The following is a 16,953-nucleotide window of genomic DNA, read 5'->3' as shown; positions in this document are numbered from 1 at the left end:
TAGTTTTATCTTTAATGTGAAGGGGTTGGCACAGATTACAAAGCCTCTTCCAGTGCCATGTGCTCCAGACCTCACTCTAGTCATACTTGCATGGTTCTCTGATAATGCCATGGAGAATTAATAATGGATCCTCTAGCATTTGCATAAACCACATTTTATTGATTATTTTATTGAAAAGATGATATAACAAATTTAATATTGCCAAAAGAAAAAAAAAATCATATGTTGTTCTGAAGGCTACTTTTCTTATTTGATGTCTAAGTTGACAAATTCCATTTTAGAAAAGCTTAGAGAATAGTGTTTTCGTTTAAAATTGCTCCCATAAGTGACAAATGCTGAAGATATTAAAAACTAACAAAGTACCTTAAATACTGATCCGTTATCTCAGAGGCCTTTAAAATACTATCCAAGATGATTGTCCTGATCAATGATTTATGCAGCACTCTGGTTTCAGAAAATATAATATTACTTTAAGTCAATTCCTTCCCAGAACTGTCCTTGCCCATTACGTCAGTGATATCCTATAAACCTTTCAGAGATGATTTGCTTTTGTAAGATCTTATTTTTGAGAGCTCCATCAGAATTTTTGAAATCAAGATTTTGAGGATAGGAATAGCCACCTAGCAGTTACTACAACCATATTAACCGTTGATCAAGAGGGAGTAGACTATTGATAATACATTTTTTAATGCTGAAGGCAATACAAACTATTTTAAAAATTCAGGCAAAACAAAGGAGCATAAAAAGTGAAACTGACCCAAAGCTTACTTGCCAAAGTTAACCACTGTATCCTTCTAAACCATTTTCTTCCCAGACATACACATAAACATGATGTTTTGAACATTTTATCACAATGTACATTTTAGTCCGTAGCTTGCGTTTTCAACATATTGTGAAATATAAAGTTACAAATATTAGTTCAATATGTTGTGACCACTTTTACGTGTCAGTACAAAAATGAACCACCTCATTCTTTTAAACAGTTGCTTAGTCTTGCCCAGTTGAATAAACGTTGAATGTATGCTAGTTTATCTGACTAGCACTTTACAGTTAGACATTTACATTGTTTCCAATGTATTAATATTTGTAAAAGTTCTTAACCAAAACAAACAAACAAACAAACAAACAAACAGGACTTTAAATCAGGTCCGGACAGGGGATAGATATTTTCTTGTCAATTTGTGTATGTTTATAGTTTCCATAGTAAAATATTTTTTTAAATCAATGCTTCAGTGCAGCTTTTAAAAACTGTCATAAGAGAACAATAACTACTGCTTGGTGACTTTTTTTTTAAACAAAAACTTGGCTGTAAATTTCTGAATCTCAAAAACCACATCTCCCTTCTTTCTGAAAACTGTTCACACTGAAACTCTATTCTTAGTGAAGTAGTAATTTTCGCTCTTTCAGCTGCCACCCTTGCCTTTGAGATTTTGGGTATCACAAGCCTTCTCTTGTCAATGCGTGTTCCTTTTCCTTCCAGCGAGAATTCAGGCCCTGCTTTTCATTTTAATCAGGGAACATGGTATCTCCCCTGGAGGAGAGCTGGGGGAATGGTCACGTATCCCCCAGTGTCACACCCACAAAACCAGACACCGTTCCCTGTCCATTGTCCAGCAGAAGGTCACGGTTACTCTCCCTTGCATCTCCTCTGCTTACAGTTAATGCTGCTGCATTTCAAGATGGTTGAGAGCCTTCCCACCTCAAGAATGGACAAGTGAACATCACTGAACAAGCAAGGCACATGTTTTTAGTATAGTGTTATCTTTGCTCTTCTTTGGGTTTTGTGTAGGTTGCTCTTCAAGTTGATATAATCTGAAATTTTACCCTTATCCTTAAGGCTTCAAGACTGATATGTTATTTTTTTAAGCTCATGTTCTTTTTGATAGCTACTAAATAATTAAACATTCCTATTTAAGGCAGAAAGTACCACGAGAATTTGTTGGATGATGAGGCTGGGGAATATGCCAGCCTGAGTGATGTCAGTACTGGCCATGTCAAGGGGTGTCAGGTCTGCAGGGTTGATTTTCACCAGGACTTCACATCACTTCTATTGATTGCTTGGACTAAAACACAGTTAGTGTTTCAGAATCACCTATGAATAACTATTTTTAGTTATTCAAAAGGTTCTCAAAGATGTTCTAATAGTAGAGGTATCATTGTCTTCTGTAGCTGACATTTTCTTAATTGGCCAGAGAGTTTAAGAAATTTCAGCTATTTTAAAGTGATACCCACGGCAAAGAAAAAAAAAAAAGTGTACATTTTGAAAAGAAGTGTTCTGTATGTGCATAGCTCAAAAAAAAAAACAAAAACAAAAAAAACCCAAAAAAACAACCACCTGATTTTAAAGTTTAGCTTTCAGAACCCTCAATGGAAACTAAAAGCCTGGCTCATTTTTCAAAACAGCTATTTAGAAACATTAAACATAAGCACCTGATCACAAGCAAGTTTGCCAATGCCTCTTTCGGGTGATCTAAGGAAATTTTTGAATTAAGTCGTCATTTGGCCAGCCCTCAAAAATGTATTTTATTCATTCAGTTTAACAAATAGATTTTGGGAACCCTTAAGTGCCACACCGTATTTAGCACTGGAGAAACCACAGTAAGCAAGGGACAAAATCCCTCAGGAGGGTAAGGGATGGAGAGAGGTAGAGATTAAAGAAAACGAGGCAAGAGGCAAAAAAGAGGAACTGGAATATGGTGTTGGCGGGGGGAACAGATTGCAGTTTTACAGGGTTGGTCAGGGTAAGTCTGACTGAGAAGGTGACATCTGAGGAAAGGTTTTAGGGAGATGAGGGGATTAGTCAGGTGGATATATGGAGATAAAATATGTTCCAGACAGAGGAATCAGCCACCATATCTACCGTGTTTCCCCGAAAAGAAGACCTAGCCAGACAATCAGCTCTAATGCGTCTTTTGGAGAAAAAAATTAATATAAGACCCGGTCTTATTTTACTATAAGACCCCATCTTATTTTGCTATAATATAAGACCCGGTCTTATGTAACATAAGACCGGGTCTTATATTAATTTTTGCTCCAAAAGATGCATTAGAGCTGATTGTCTGGCTAGGTCTTCTTTTTGGGGAAACATGATATAAGGAAGCTGGTGTAAGATGAGCAAAGGAGAGGCAGCTGCCCAGATCCAAGAATGAGTGGAGCAGCAGCTCATGAGGTCTTGACGGTTGCTTTAAAGACTCAGGATTTTACTCTTGAGTTCAATGGGAAGCTACTGCAGAGCTGTGAACAGAGCAATGACATCATCTGATACGTTTCCACTGGATCAACTGTTGCTATGCAAAGAACAGATCTTAGGAGGGAAAGAGGAAAAGCTGGTAGATCTGAGAGGAGGCCCCTGCAGTATTCCAGGAGAAAGAGGACGGTGGCTCACACCAGAATGAGAGCAATGGAGGTGACAAGAAGTGTTTGAATTCTGTATATATTTTAAACATAGGACAAGCAGATTTCCTTGAAGGACTGGATGAGAGGTGTTGAAAGAGACTCAAAGTGGACTCATGATTTTCAGCCTGAGCAACTAGAAAGTTGGAGTTGCCATTAATTGAGATGGTGAAGGCTTCAGGAGGAGCCTCTTGGGGGAGGGAAACCCAAGAGTTCAGATTTGGACATGTTGAGTTGGAGATGATGATTAGATAGTCAACTATTGATTTTTTTTACGACCAAACCAAAATGAATCATCTTCATAGAATGTAAGTTCCCTGAGCGTTGAGTTTTGTCTATTTTTTTCATTGCTGTAGCCCCAGAGCCTTGGACAGTATTTAGCACACTTAGGTTGTCCATTAAAAATTAATTTAACAAATATGTACTAAGCACTCTTTATGTCTTGCTCTGTTCTACATGCTGAGGACAAAGCAGGAGCAAAACAGGTAAAATTCTGCTCTCATGCACCTTAAAATCCAGTACCAAAAGGCAGACAAGCAAATGAAGTAAAAAAAAAAAAATAAACCTTCTGCCTATTAATATACCTGCTTAATAAATATTTGTCGAATATGGACTCACATGGCGCTCTATCATAACCCTACAAAGGAGGAAACTAAGATCCCAGAGTTGGCATTCCATGACTGCGTGTCTTACTTCAAAGCACCTTCTACTGCACCATGTTGCTTCTCATATGAAGTAACACAAATCTCATCCTCATCTGATAAATATCAGGGGTATGTTTCTCCTCAGATAAGCATTTAAAGGAAAATAGGCTCAAAATAGGACTCCTTTTGAAGTTCAGTTCCAGAAAGGCTTCCTGGAAGTGAGTGACCCCAGGCCACTCATCCTCCCTAATGGATGGAAACTATGCAGAAAAATTCCTCTTGACATCTCAGGGCATGTTCTCATTCTTTCCCCCTTTCGCAATGCTGAGGGTACTTTAGTTACCTGCCATTAGGGCCCCCACATTGTTTCACTCGAAAGGCTCCATTTGCAACCTTTCACAAATCTAAAAAGGTGTAAGAAAATAGACTTTTAGATTCATATACATTTGAGAAGGAATCTCTTATCCCACCCCCTAAAAACAAAACTCGATGAATTTTCCATTCCCAGAAGCAGCATCAAGAGGGTGGTTTGGTCTTTTGTAGCCCCAAATAATTTCCAATTATCACCCCCCTCATTCAGTCATCTGATATTCTCCCAGTCCCTCAGCTTCTCCCATGTACACTATGCAGAAATTCTGAAACAGCTGCTGTCCCTTCCTACTGCCCGTTTTTACCCAGTTTCCACATGTAATTTGATATCATACTCCCTTCCCCATGAACATTTCCTAAAATGTAAATGATGAATGATCATTTAGCCCCAAAACTTGATAATCCTTTCTCCTGCGCAGACCTGTCTGAACAGTTTTTCAAAAAAGAGAATTCCAGGGCTCTCTCCTCTTGAATGTTATCCCATCAACATTGTAATTTTTCAGACAAGACATTTGGGGCTGCCCATTGGTTGGGTGACAGCCATATCCATCTTGATGTTGCCTCTATCAACAACAAAAATTCCCATAACCCAGAGTGTGTGATCCACCAATACCTTGCCTCTTCTCTCAGGCCAAGAGAAAGGGGTTCGGTCCACCAGATTTCTTTAGGATTCTCTATTGAAAAAATGGGCATCGAAATCCCCCTCATGTTGTAATGCTGAGATGTACTGCAGTCCTTTCATAATATAACACATTACATTAACTCAATAGAATGACTGTGTCTTAGACATTTCCCTAAACACAGGGAGACAGTGCATTGTAGCTTTTGCATAGTGAATAAAGAGCATCCTTTTATCCTTACAATAATTGTTATTGTTCTTCCTAAAGAACCAAAATCACAGTACAAAGCAAGAATCATATATAGTATGACGTGTTTATCAATCAAATAAAAGTTTAACGCCAGTATGATGGTATCTGTCTGTGGTCTACCTACGGGATCACAAAAGCTTTTCCAACAGAAACTGAAAAGATTTCATAAAAGGCAGACAGCACTAGTAACAATCCTTCGTGAATGCAACAGTGGGTAAATCAGATCTGTCAGTAATAACGTTATGATTCTGGACTACAAAAGCTGGCAAGAATATCATAATTTAAAAGGTAACATTTTAATAACCTCATATAGGAAATATAATGTTCTAAGCAGTGGGAAGTCTAAATGATAGCCTCAAGTTTACAACCATGGCAAAAAAAACAAACAAAAAATTCAAACAAAACTTTCTCTTCTCCACTTATTTTCATGTTTAACATCTGCACTAAAGTTCCCATGTCCTTATTTCTTCCCTGATGGAAAAGAAAATCAGGTGTCAGAATTTGGACTACAACTGGAAGATATTATCATCAAAGTTGTAGTTTACCATTCATCTTATTTGGTATTGAATAGGTATGTTTTCTAAAATCACATCTGATAACTTCCCACAATTTGTTTTCCACTTATTGTGTTTCCCTGAAAAGAAGACCTAGCCGGACAATCAGCTCTAATGCGTCTTTTGGAGAAAAAATTAATATAAGACCCGGTCTTATTTTACTATAATACAAGACTGGGTATAATATAGTATAATATAATATAATATAATATAATATAATATAATATAATATAATATAATATAATATAATATAATATAATAATACCTGGTCTTATATTATAGTAAAATAAGACCGGGTCTTATATTAATTTTTTCTCCAAAAGACGCATTAGAGCTGATTGTCCAGCTAGGTCTTCTGTTCAGGGAAACACAGTAACGGTTACTTATTTACAGATTTTACCTTGGGTATAAAAGGTATAAATTTCCCCCACAGTCCGATAGCTTAATGGATATTTTTTTCAATCTTCTTTGAAATTTTGCCTAATATGCTGCTTCAGGGTCTATATAGCCATAGCTTTCAAGAGATACCAATAGAGCTATCCCTCAGGAATTATGTAAACCTCATATAATTAATATTTTTGAGATGTATTAAGATCCTGGCACAGAAGAGAGCATTGAAATCCAAAGCTATTCTATAACTTTCTTTTTTAATCAGCTGCCAGCTGGATTCTAGAAGGCGTCTAGTTCCAGCTCCTATGCAAGAACATTGCTACCATTTAAAACATATTGTTTTTGTGAAAAGGAAGGATTACTAAGGAGTCAGGTGATGGAGCCTCAGGGAGGCTACAGAAATCCCACCAGTTGTTCAGAAACACACAACGGTGAACTGTACTAGATATGCAGTCAGATTCAAAATATTTCCTTGGAGAGCTGCCCCTGAATACTAATCCTTGTAGTTGCTGTTTGGAGAGAGCTGCTCTGAAATCTCTGTGTCTTCCCAGCTAAAGCTGGGTGTGATAGGATGCAAAATAAAGCTACTCCTATATCAAACCCATTGCATAGATGGAATGCAAATGAAAAGCCAAAGATAGGGTTTCTCGATAAAACACAGGATGCCGAGTTCAATTTGAATTCAAGACAAACAATGAAGAATAATTTAAGTATGTCCCAAGTATTGTGTGGAACATACTTAGAATTTGCTGTTTATTTGAAATTCAAATCAGATTGGGCAACCTGTATTTTCATTTGCTAAATCTGGTAACACTGGTCAAAGGAAAATTAAAACAGCTTATTTTTAATTGACATTACACCACCCTGCACCAATGAAAAACACAAATGAAAAGAATTATCTAATTGTCTATTTAGTTTTAATGACTTCTATTACTTATAAAATGGCAAAGGACTCAGGTTTATAAACAACACTAAAACAGGTAAAAGAAATAGGCTATGCCGGTAAAGGATTATGATGAACATTAAAAGATCTGCAGATCAGAAAGTCTGATGTTACATCAATCCTCGTCATTTAAATAATTTAAGCTGTGACTGAAAAAAGTAACATCATGAACTACATACACAAATCAGTCTTATTTTATTGTCACCCTGCTTCCACATTAACGGGATGATAACCTATTCGTCTTGCATTTCTAAGTAAAAAGTACTCATTGCATAAGGCACATGTACTTACTACTTACCCACCTCTTTTTAGAGCTGCGTCTATCTTCTAAATGAAACATTAATTTTTCCAAGTGACTATTTTATTCAGTCTCTTATTAGACAAGCACATATTTGGTTCCTAAACTAACATGTCCAATTTCAGTGACAGATACTTACAAAAGGAAGCAAATGGTTGTAAAGGCTATGGCAGGATTCCTTTCATTTGGGTATTAAGACAGCCAACCCCTTTTGAAAATATTTCTTAAATGTCTCTCTCCCGTGGATGCTATTCCCCGCTGCCCTCAAGGGAAAATCACTGTTTAAGAAAGTCTGCTCAAACAGTGAAAGTACTCGGCCAATATTTTCCTTATAAAAACACAAGCACAATTAGACCAGGCCCAAATGCTCAAGTTAAATTAGCTATCTGGCCATTATGATTTGGGGTACTGGAGAGAGACATTTGGATCATTTAGATACCATGGACTGTCTTTTCCTAAGTTGTTCGATCTGAATAATCCAAAATTTGTGGCTCTGGGAACCTGACCTTAAGGTTTAGCTTCATTGAGCTTTTGAACCACACCAGTTTGCAAAAGACTTTGTGGATGAAATAAAGTCCTTGGTGAGACTATACTTCTATTTGTTACCGAGCATTTTGGGGACTCTTGTGCTAAATCTGAGCTGGTATGTTATTAACCTTTTCAAATTAGCCATTTAGTAGGCTCAGCTGAATCTTTTCTTAATTTGCACATTAGGGTTTGCCAGAACTCCTGGCACTGTCCTGGATATTAGTTGAGAACATAGTCCAAGAGCAAATATATAAACTCTGCTTTTGGAGAGGATGACCTAATTGATGCCGAATACAGCAAACTTTATTAATAAGAATAATATCAACAATAATAGCTAACATTTATTGAAAGCTTACTGCATCCCATGCACTGTAGGTATGTCAGTCATTTAACACTTTCAGCAACCTTATGAGGTTTTAAGCCCCCAATTCTGTGGATAAGAAAACTCAGAGGGGTTGACTTACTTGCCCTAAATCATACAATTAGTAAGCCGTAAAACTTAGCTTTGTACCTAGGCAATCTAGCTGAAGCTCTTACCTACCACTTTGCAACACCGCCTCAGTAAATGTGTCAGATAACAAGAGCTTCCACCTTCTCAGATCAGGTTTCACGTGAAGGAGGTGTCACTTCTTGAACTGTGACACAGACTTCAGGGGAATAGAAGGTAACCAAGCTAAAGGAACCACCCGTAGGCAACCTCGCTGTTCCTATAAATGCATGTGCATATTTTTAACATGTTTATGACAAGATTTATGATGAGGCCTCAATATGCCCTGACATACATCAGGATCTGTAGTAAGAACAGAGCCGTAAATGTTTAGGGTGGGGTCTTTCATCAACGACAAGGACATTCTAGATATTAGTCACCGGGAGAAGAGCTATGACAGGCCCAGACCACAAATAGGCTTTCTAGCTGGGTGGCTGACTAAAATCTAGCTCTCCTGGTCTTGATCACTAAGTAGTGGGGTGGAATGCAGTCACCAACCTGGTGGGAGACTAGGGACAGACAGGGCAGAACCCAGACCAGGAAGTCAGATCCTGTGGTCTGTGTCTCTCTTACCTATGCTTCTTTTCCCTTTGTCCTTCATAAGTGTTTGCAAAAGGCCGTTTGAAAGTTCCCGTATATCTCAGATGTCTCCATGAGGGAGCTTTTAAATAAATCGGGGCATAGAACATGGGAGGGCAGCAATGATGGTGGTGGGAATGAAGGAAGAGAATCCAGAGAGGAGAGAGCGAGGGATGAAGATGGAAGCTTTCCGGGGCTGGCCATCCTCCCTTGCTCTTGGTTCTGCTGCCAAATCTTGCAGGTTCTGGCTTGTATTTTAGTTGGGAGGCAGGACTCCTATATGCCTTGTACACTCCTTAGAGGCGTTGGGGAATGGTTTGTACAATAGCCATGCTGATTTTCTACCAGTCAACTTTGAGAGAACTGAAGACAGTCCACAGTATCTCTTCTTCCTTCTTTTAAAAATTCAAGTGAGTAAATATAGAGAGCTACTTTTTCTGGGTTGTTGACAATACACATATATTTGCAAGTGTCCATTATACAGGCTGGAGGAAATGCTGTGTCCTTATATATTGATTTATTAAGCTAAAAAAAGTCCCCTGCCAAACCCCATTCCTGGCTCAAGACAGCATCACCTTAAGAGTTTTACAGAAATTTTCCTGAAGCCTCTAAAGCTGCAGGTTGGGGGTGGGAGGAAGCAGGGGTAGGGGCGGGCAGAAACGGAGTAACAGCCTGGTGAAATGAGCTAGAGCTTTGCCAAGGGAGCTCAGAGATGAGGCACTGAAACTCATGCCGCTTTCATTTCAAGAACCCTCACCCCTCTTTCCTTTACCAAACATCTCTTCATTCTAAAAAAAGTGATCTTTTAGTTTCTGTAAACCCTTTACTTTGGGATGCAAAGGGCCTCATGAGGTATTTATGTCAATTTTTATATTATTTTCCTGACAACGATTGCAAGTAGGTCTAACACCCAGTGACCCTAAAGAGATTCCTGCAGAGGAAAGAAGGAAGCTCCATCACTCTGTAGGGGAGATGTACGCAGAAACACGACTATGTCTTGCGGGGTCAGGAGAGCTGCAGGACTGGGAGGCTGTGATTTTCCTGACTCTGATCTCGACACACACGTGCAGGGATGGGGATGAGGCTGCGAAGCTGGTCGCTGAGCCACCAGCCTCCTCACTCTGTCTGGGAACAAGGGCAGTATTCCTGCCCCCAGAATAGAGGGGCTAAACTCTGAAACTGGCCAAGAGAAAAAGATCTTGACCTCTTTAGAAAAAAAAAAAAAAAGCCACAATACACTACCTAATAGGGTTTATCCCAATTTTGCCAACTGCCAGAGCTGTTAAAAAACAAAGAAAACACAAGCCATGAAATAAAATTAGCAAACAAACCTACCTACACGCTCCACTGGATCACTCAAAGTTTTCTGAGCCTCGAGCCTCATGAAAGCATTTCTAATGAGGAGAAAGTAAAGGCACCCCTCATGTCATTTAGTAAACATCGTTAGCTTGGAGGATTATGGGAACCGCCGGGCAGAGCAACTCCCGGGCTGGACGCCGCTGTTACACCTGCCGGGATCCGAGCGCTCCCAGCCCCGCGGGCTGCACACGCAGCCAAAGCCACCAGAGACTGTTCGGAAACCTTCTGCGGGCCCGTCTCCAAACCGTGCAGACACCACAGAAAAAGGGAGTTTTCTCAGGCTTTCAGCAAGTAGAGGAAAAAACGCACGCTATAGCCTTAAGCGGGGAAACTTTTCCTCAGAACTGCATTATCCTTTGGGAGCTGCCAGGAAACCCCTAGCTTCTTTTCAAGGGATTGTAGAGACTTGTGTCCACAATGAAAGGAATCCAAACAAGTCAGGAGGAAAAATATACACGGACTACAAGCAGGAGTCAAACGCGCGTGTGTATGCGGCTTTGGAACATTCTTATCTAAACATGTCAGTGTCCATGCACTCGAACTACTATTTGCTTCATCTGCAGTCAGTTGTCCCTTGTCGGGTTGCATTTTTCTGGAAAAACTGGGTACCCACAACTCCAGACTCAAAGCGTTGCTCTGAATCTCTCCCCGGCCCCCACCAAGCCGAGCTCATTCCCCCCGCTCGTCTCTCCTCAATCCCCTGCCAGAGGCCGCCGCTGTCAGTGGTCGTGAGACCCGCAGGCGCGTAGAGGGTGGTGGTCCCCAGGCTGTGCGTGTGTCGGGGATAGTGGGTGGAACCCGGGCATGCTGCTTTTAGCCAAGTTATCAGTTTCTGCCGTGGCACGCATTTTGGGGAGGCTCCAGGACACTGGGTGGAACTGCAAACCCGTAGCGCGGATCGCAAGCTTGAACCGGGTCGAGGCAGCTTCCTTGGGACTTGAATACTGCATCATGTCCAAGCGTAACTAGGAAGAGACGCCGGAGACCAGAGACCAAGTCTCGGGGAACGCAATCAAACACCGCCGGGTGCGCAGCCACTGCTTAAAGCCTTCCCAGATGCGACACCCTCCCTCCACTGCTTCTCCCACTTTTTCATCCCTCCCGGAGTCCAACCGCGTTAAGAAGTCTGGTCCCGACTCTGGCAGGGTGCGCTAGGGGACTTGAGAAGCCCCGAGTCGCAGCCAGTGTCTCCCAACCGGGGTTCGAACGCGCCTCGCAGCCACCTGTTCTACAACACTTAGAGTTTGTGCGGGTGCGGGCTGCGGCAGGAAGGACCTTGTCATCCCCTCGGTCCATCACAGACCAGGATCTCCAAAGGCGCTCATCACCCCAAATCCAAGTGCGCACATCCACTCGCGCAATCCCCGAGGCTCGCACCACCTGCGCACGGCGATTTATTTCCCGGTTTCCCCACTTCGGCCCGGACCCCACTGCTGGCTGCCAGGGCCCATACCACTCCCGGCCCCTCCGGGAGAACGGCGCCCCCAAATACCTGCCGTGAAGATGCAGAGAACGAAGAGAATTTTGCAGACCATGGTACCCTGGTGTCTGGTGCCGAGCACGGCGCAGGCAGCGGGAGAGTTTGCCGGACGGCCAGAGCGCACGGGCGCTGACTGCTCCTCCTCTTCCTGGTGGGCTGCGATGGGAACCGTGAGTCCCGCGCGGCTCCAGCGGCGGGCAGGGAAGCCAGGAGAATGCGAAGTGTCTCCTTCAGCCGTGTGTCCTCCGGCACCCGGTGCGTTTCTGCTCCATCCCAGCCGCCTGAGCACTGGGCCGCCTCTGCCGCCTCGCCGGCTACCGCCAAACCCCTCCCACCCGAGTCCCGCAGCGACAACAGGGCCACCCCCTGGCCTTCCCTTTCCTAGTGCTGGGGTCCCGTGAGCCCCGGCCCAGGGCGGCCTCTGCTGGTCAGTCAGGGTGCGAGATCCGAGTTTTGAAGGTTCCTCAAATATTTGGGGTGTCTAGCACTTGGGAACTGGAGGGTTGCAAGGACGTGTGAGCGGAACTCTGCCCTCAGGAATTTATCTCAGCTTTTCTTACAGGAGCCTACAGCGTTTAAACAGGTGACCATATCTCACTTTAGGTGTCACCTCGAAGAGCCAGACCCCACCATTGTTAAGAAAGCACACATATTTCTTTCCAAGCAGAACATTTTCCTTCCTTTCACCAAATGTTCCTGCCTGTGTATTAAACCCTCACACACATCCTGCCCTGGAGGATGTCTGCTGTCCTATTCAGCTTTTTACTAGAAGAAATATTACTAACGTCAGGTAGCATTGATCACGAGATTACTATGAGCGAGGCATCATACTAGATGTTGTATCATCACTCCTTCTTACGACCCTATGACATAGAATTACTATTATTCCATTTTACAGATGAGAAAACTAAGGCACAGAGAAGTAATGTGCTCAAGGTTGCATAGGGGTAAGGGCTGGACCCCATAACTGAATAGTTTGTATGCACCAGGGCCATAACAGCAAAGGCTGACATTTCCTGAGTAATGCTGCATGCTATACAACAGTGCTGTACAGGTTTTAACTAAGTCAAATTCTCACAACAATTCTTTGAGATGAGCACTGTTTTCATTTTCAGAGGAGGAAATGGAAACACAGACAGGTTTAAGTACTTGTCCAATGTCACACAGCTAATTAATAGTACCAATAAGATGCCTGCCTAAGGCATCCTGGGTCATCCCCTGTACTCTACTCTCTCTTCAAAAGCCCAAAGGTTCTGTGTGTTCACACAGATCAAAGCTGATCTTTCATTTAATCCTCCCCGCCACCTTCGACTTGCTTATTTCTCACATCTCTATCAGACCAGATGCCAGATCATCTCCCAATATCTATGTGATGATGAGCCTAGTGGTCCTCTAGGCACTAGAGCTGGGAAGCTGCAGGAATTAATGAGCCTTCCAAAATAATTGATTTGCTCAGGACCATTAGTAGCACTGGAGAACAGCTTTGTTTTTCTGTGACTTCTTGCTCATATATCAGAGCTTCAGGTTTTATCTTCTCACTCTTTTGGGCTTCATCACTTTATCTGTGACAAGGTCAATTCCTCTGCCTGACCACCATTACTACTTGTAGATCTTGTCATGCTTCCATAACCAGAAAGAAAAACTGGCGCTCGTAGTTTTTCTTTTGTTTTGGTAAATTTATTGATTCCTTTCAGAATGAGAAGTAAGATATTAATACAACCAGTGCCCACCCTCTTCCCCTCTCCCTGGCCAGAGAAACCACAAATTCCATCTGTTAAACACATTTTCTGAGTGCTTTTGAACTTGAGATCCTCCTGGTTTCTAGTGTAATCTACATGATTATGAAGAATTTCTGCATCTGGGTTGTAGTTGTCATGGAGGCAGGTACCACATGCAGATGAGTTTTTGCAGGGCCATCCTATAAGGAACTGGTGCTTTTAAATCTGGCCATTTAAGTAAGTATTTCTATTACAGAAATAAAGCCTTTTCAAAACCACTTCACAGAAAAAAAAATGATTCAATTGAAATTCAGTAAAACTTTAATGAAGTCCCCCTGGAGTGCAAAGCGTGTGCGACTCTGACTTTGATATCTAAGATGATTGTTTGGTACCCAAAGGATGGTGATGCTCACATACTAATCCGTTAAAATTTCTAAGGTTTTTCATTGTACACACAATAGAGTTGAAAATAATTTATTTAACAAAATTATTTATGTTTGTTAATGATTAAAACTTTTAATTTATCAATTTAGTGAAAACACATTTGACCACTTACTAGGTGCCAGACACTATGCTAGGCTGTGGGAATGTAATAGGCTGTAAGAGTTAGGGTAGGCTAGGTTATGCTGCTGTAATAAACCACCCTGAAGTCTCAGAGGCTTACGCAATAATGATCTATTTCTCACTAATCAAAGTCTGCTGTAGATCCAAGTTACTCCCCAGAGTAGCTGTCCTCTACATCATATCAAAACCTGCTTCCACACTCAGTGAGATAGGGAACAAAATAAGTGAAGAGTTAGTGCAGCATTTAAATTTTCCACCTGGAAATTTCTGCTCATATTTTATTGGCTAAATCAAATCAGTGGCCATGATCAACTTCAAGAAATCAAGGAAGCCAATTTCCTTGTGTGCTCAGATGAAGAGAAGAACTGGATAGCAGGGGAAGTTGTGATGTGTGCCACAGTGGTTAAATGTCCTTTCCATGAGAAAGCTTATATTCTAGTAGTGGGAGTCAAATATTGAATAAACGATCACAAAATATATGCAATACTTTATGTTAAATGATAGATATTACAATACCCACTAACATTTATTGAGCTTCTGCTATGTGTTAGGAATTATTCCAAGTATTTTATGTAATCTGTTTAAACTTCACACACCAGGAGGTTATCCCAATTTTACAAATTGAAAGAAAAAAAAAACCCACAAAAAAACACAAAAAACTGAGAGATACTTAAAAAGAGTTTAAGTATGAAGGAAAACCAAAAGATGCTATGAGATAGTATAGCAGGGGGACTTGCACTCCTCAGTGGGGTCAGGGATGGAATTTGCATGCAACCCCTTAGTCATACATTACAGCAAAAGCCAGTGTCTTAACAGAATTCTCTTGGTTCTTTTATACTGTTCCACCAGAATAAAAACTAAGATCAATCTGCCTTTTACTGACTTCCACTCTCTTTTGATTACTGTTAAAATGAATTTCTAGTGTTGTAGACTTTCAACATTTTACAAAAAATTGCCTTTGGTTGACTTAGGTTTTGACATCCTAAATGTATTATAATTTATAGATAACGTCATATAATATATGCTAGATAATACAGAAGTGTTAGCTTTGGACTGTGGGATTCAAATGGCTTAGGAGAGATAGAACACCGAAGGTGAGAGAGCTGGAAGGGGCAGTGTGTGCAGTGGTTAGAGGCTAGGTTCTGATGTCTACACTATGGCCACTGAAGGCTGGATCTAATCTGCCCTCTGCCAAATACTGAGTTACTCTAAATTATTTGGTACTTCTATGCCACATTTTATCCTGGCATTATTGGGAAGATTGAATGGATTACATATGTGAAAGACTTGGTATGTTCTGAGTACCAATAAATCGTAGGTATTATTAGAGGAGAAACTTTTTGGGAACGTTTAAAAATTTGGGGGGATCTAAAGCATAAGAAGAAAACGTTAATGCCTACTGCAGCTATTGCTTCACATATACAGTTATGTGACTTGGGCTCTGTCCTGAGAAATTCCACTCCTGCTTACAACTGAGCTTCTGGGGAAAGCTCTAAATTGTCTCTGACAGCTCCTTCTCCACCTCATCCTCTACCCTAAAGGCAGAATGCAACAGCCTTAAGACCCTGATATATTTTGCCTTGGTTTCATTTCTCTTCAAGTCACGTCGCAAAAATGTCTCCGTGAAGTCTCCTACACTTCCTCACATCACTTTGCTTTTCTCTTTTTAACTCTGATTTCCTTTTTAAAAATATTAATCACAAAAAAATATTAAAAACAGTTACACAATATGTACAAAATGGTAAATTTGGAAATTTGCCAAGAAATATCTGCTTGAAGAAGAGCAGGTTTAAAAGGGAATGATGAAACATGATTGGTTTCCCTGACTTAAAGTTGTTTGGAGCTACATGAGCTCTTCGAGGACACTCAACCATAGGTCATTACTTTTTATTTTAATGAAGGAGGGAGCCCTTAAAATATATCAGGAGGAAGAAACTGGCTTCTTGGAAGTGATACTCATAATGAAAACTCTTATTTAAATAAATCTAAAACTAAATTGAGTTGATACTCAATCTAGACCTATGTTGTCCAATAGAAGTAAAATACAAGTCATATAGGTAATTTTAAAATGTCTAAGATTTCTGGTCAAGATGGTGAAATAGGTAAACACTGTGCTTGCCTCCTCTCATGACCACATCAAAATTACAACTAAATTACAGAACAAGCAACATTGAGAATCTGGTTGAACAGAAGTCCTATAACTAAGGACATTCAGAAGATACAACCTCAAAACTTGTAGGAGAGCAAAGACATAGGATGGGGCTGGTCCAACACCCACATGTGACAGTTAATAATTGGGAGGGATATCTCAGTTGTGGAGGTCTCCCCTGAGGAGCAAGGAGTCCCAGAACCACACCAGGCTCCCCAACACATGGTTCGAGTGCTGGGGAGGAAAGTTGCTATAAGTTCTGGCTGTGAAAACCAAAGCAGATTGTAGCTGAATGAGGCAGAGGGCTGCTGGAGTCCCAAGCGTTCCTCATACAGGGCCTGTGCAGGGTTTACTTGCTGACGACTTACTCTGAGTTCAAGTGCTGGGGCAGCAGCTCAAAAGGCACCAAGGAACTGAGTTGTCCGGCTAGAGAGCGAGGGCTGTAGGGGTTACTTTCTCCCAGACAGAAGTCATGGCAGAGTCCATTGTTTCTGTGTTGAGTCCTCCCCACTCCTGATGTGCAGACTCAGGCAACTGCCATATCTGAGTCACCATCAGCCTGGCTAACACTGTTCACCCCTCCCTGGTGATTCTCTCAGCCCACCCCACCCACTTGCAGGCACATCCAA

At 41.3% G+C, this 16,953-nt stretch overlaps 1 protein-coding gene across 1 annotated transcript in view; it reads right to left on the bottom strand.

The window, feature by feature from the left end:
- PARM1 (prostate androgen-regulated mucin-like protein 1) overlaps positions 1–12,223 on the bottom strand; it is a 101,325-nt gene extending 89,102 nt beyond the window's left edge. Inside the window, exon 1 of the mRNA XM_019720707.3 lies at positions 11,906–12,223. Coding sequence (XP_019576266.3) covers positions 11,906–11,948 — 43 coding nt within the window. The 5' untranslated portion in view covers positions 11,949–12,223. The remainder of the gene's footprint in view (positions 1–11,905) is intronic.
- Between the last annotated feature and the right edge of the window lie 4,730 nt (positions 12,224–16,953).

This window comes from Rhinolophus sinicus, chromosome 1 (genome assembly GCF_057876585.1).
Source record: "Rhinolophus sinicus isolate RSI-liver-muscle chromosome 1, RSI-T2T, whole genome shotgun sequence".
In the NCBI taxonomy this organism is placed as follows: domain Eukaryota; kingdom Metazoa; phylum Chordata; class Mammalia; order Chiroptera; family Rhinolophidae; genus Rhinolophus; species Rhinolophus sinicus.
This window is presented reverse-complemented; position numbering and strand designations above follow the sequence as displayed.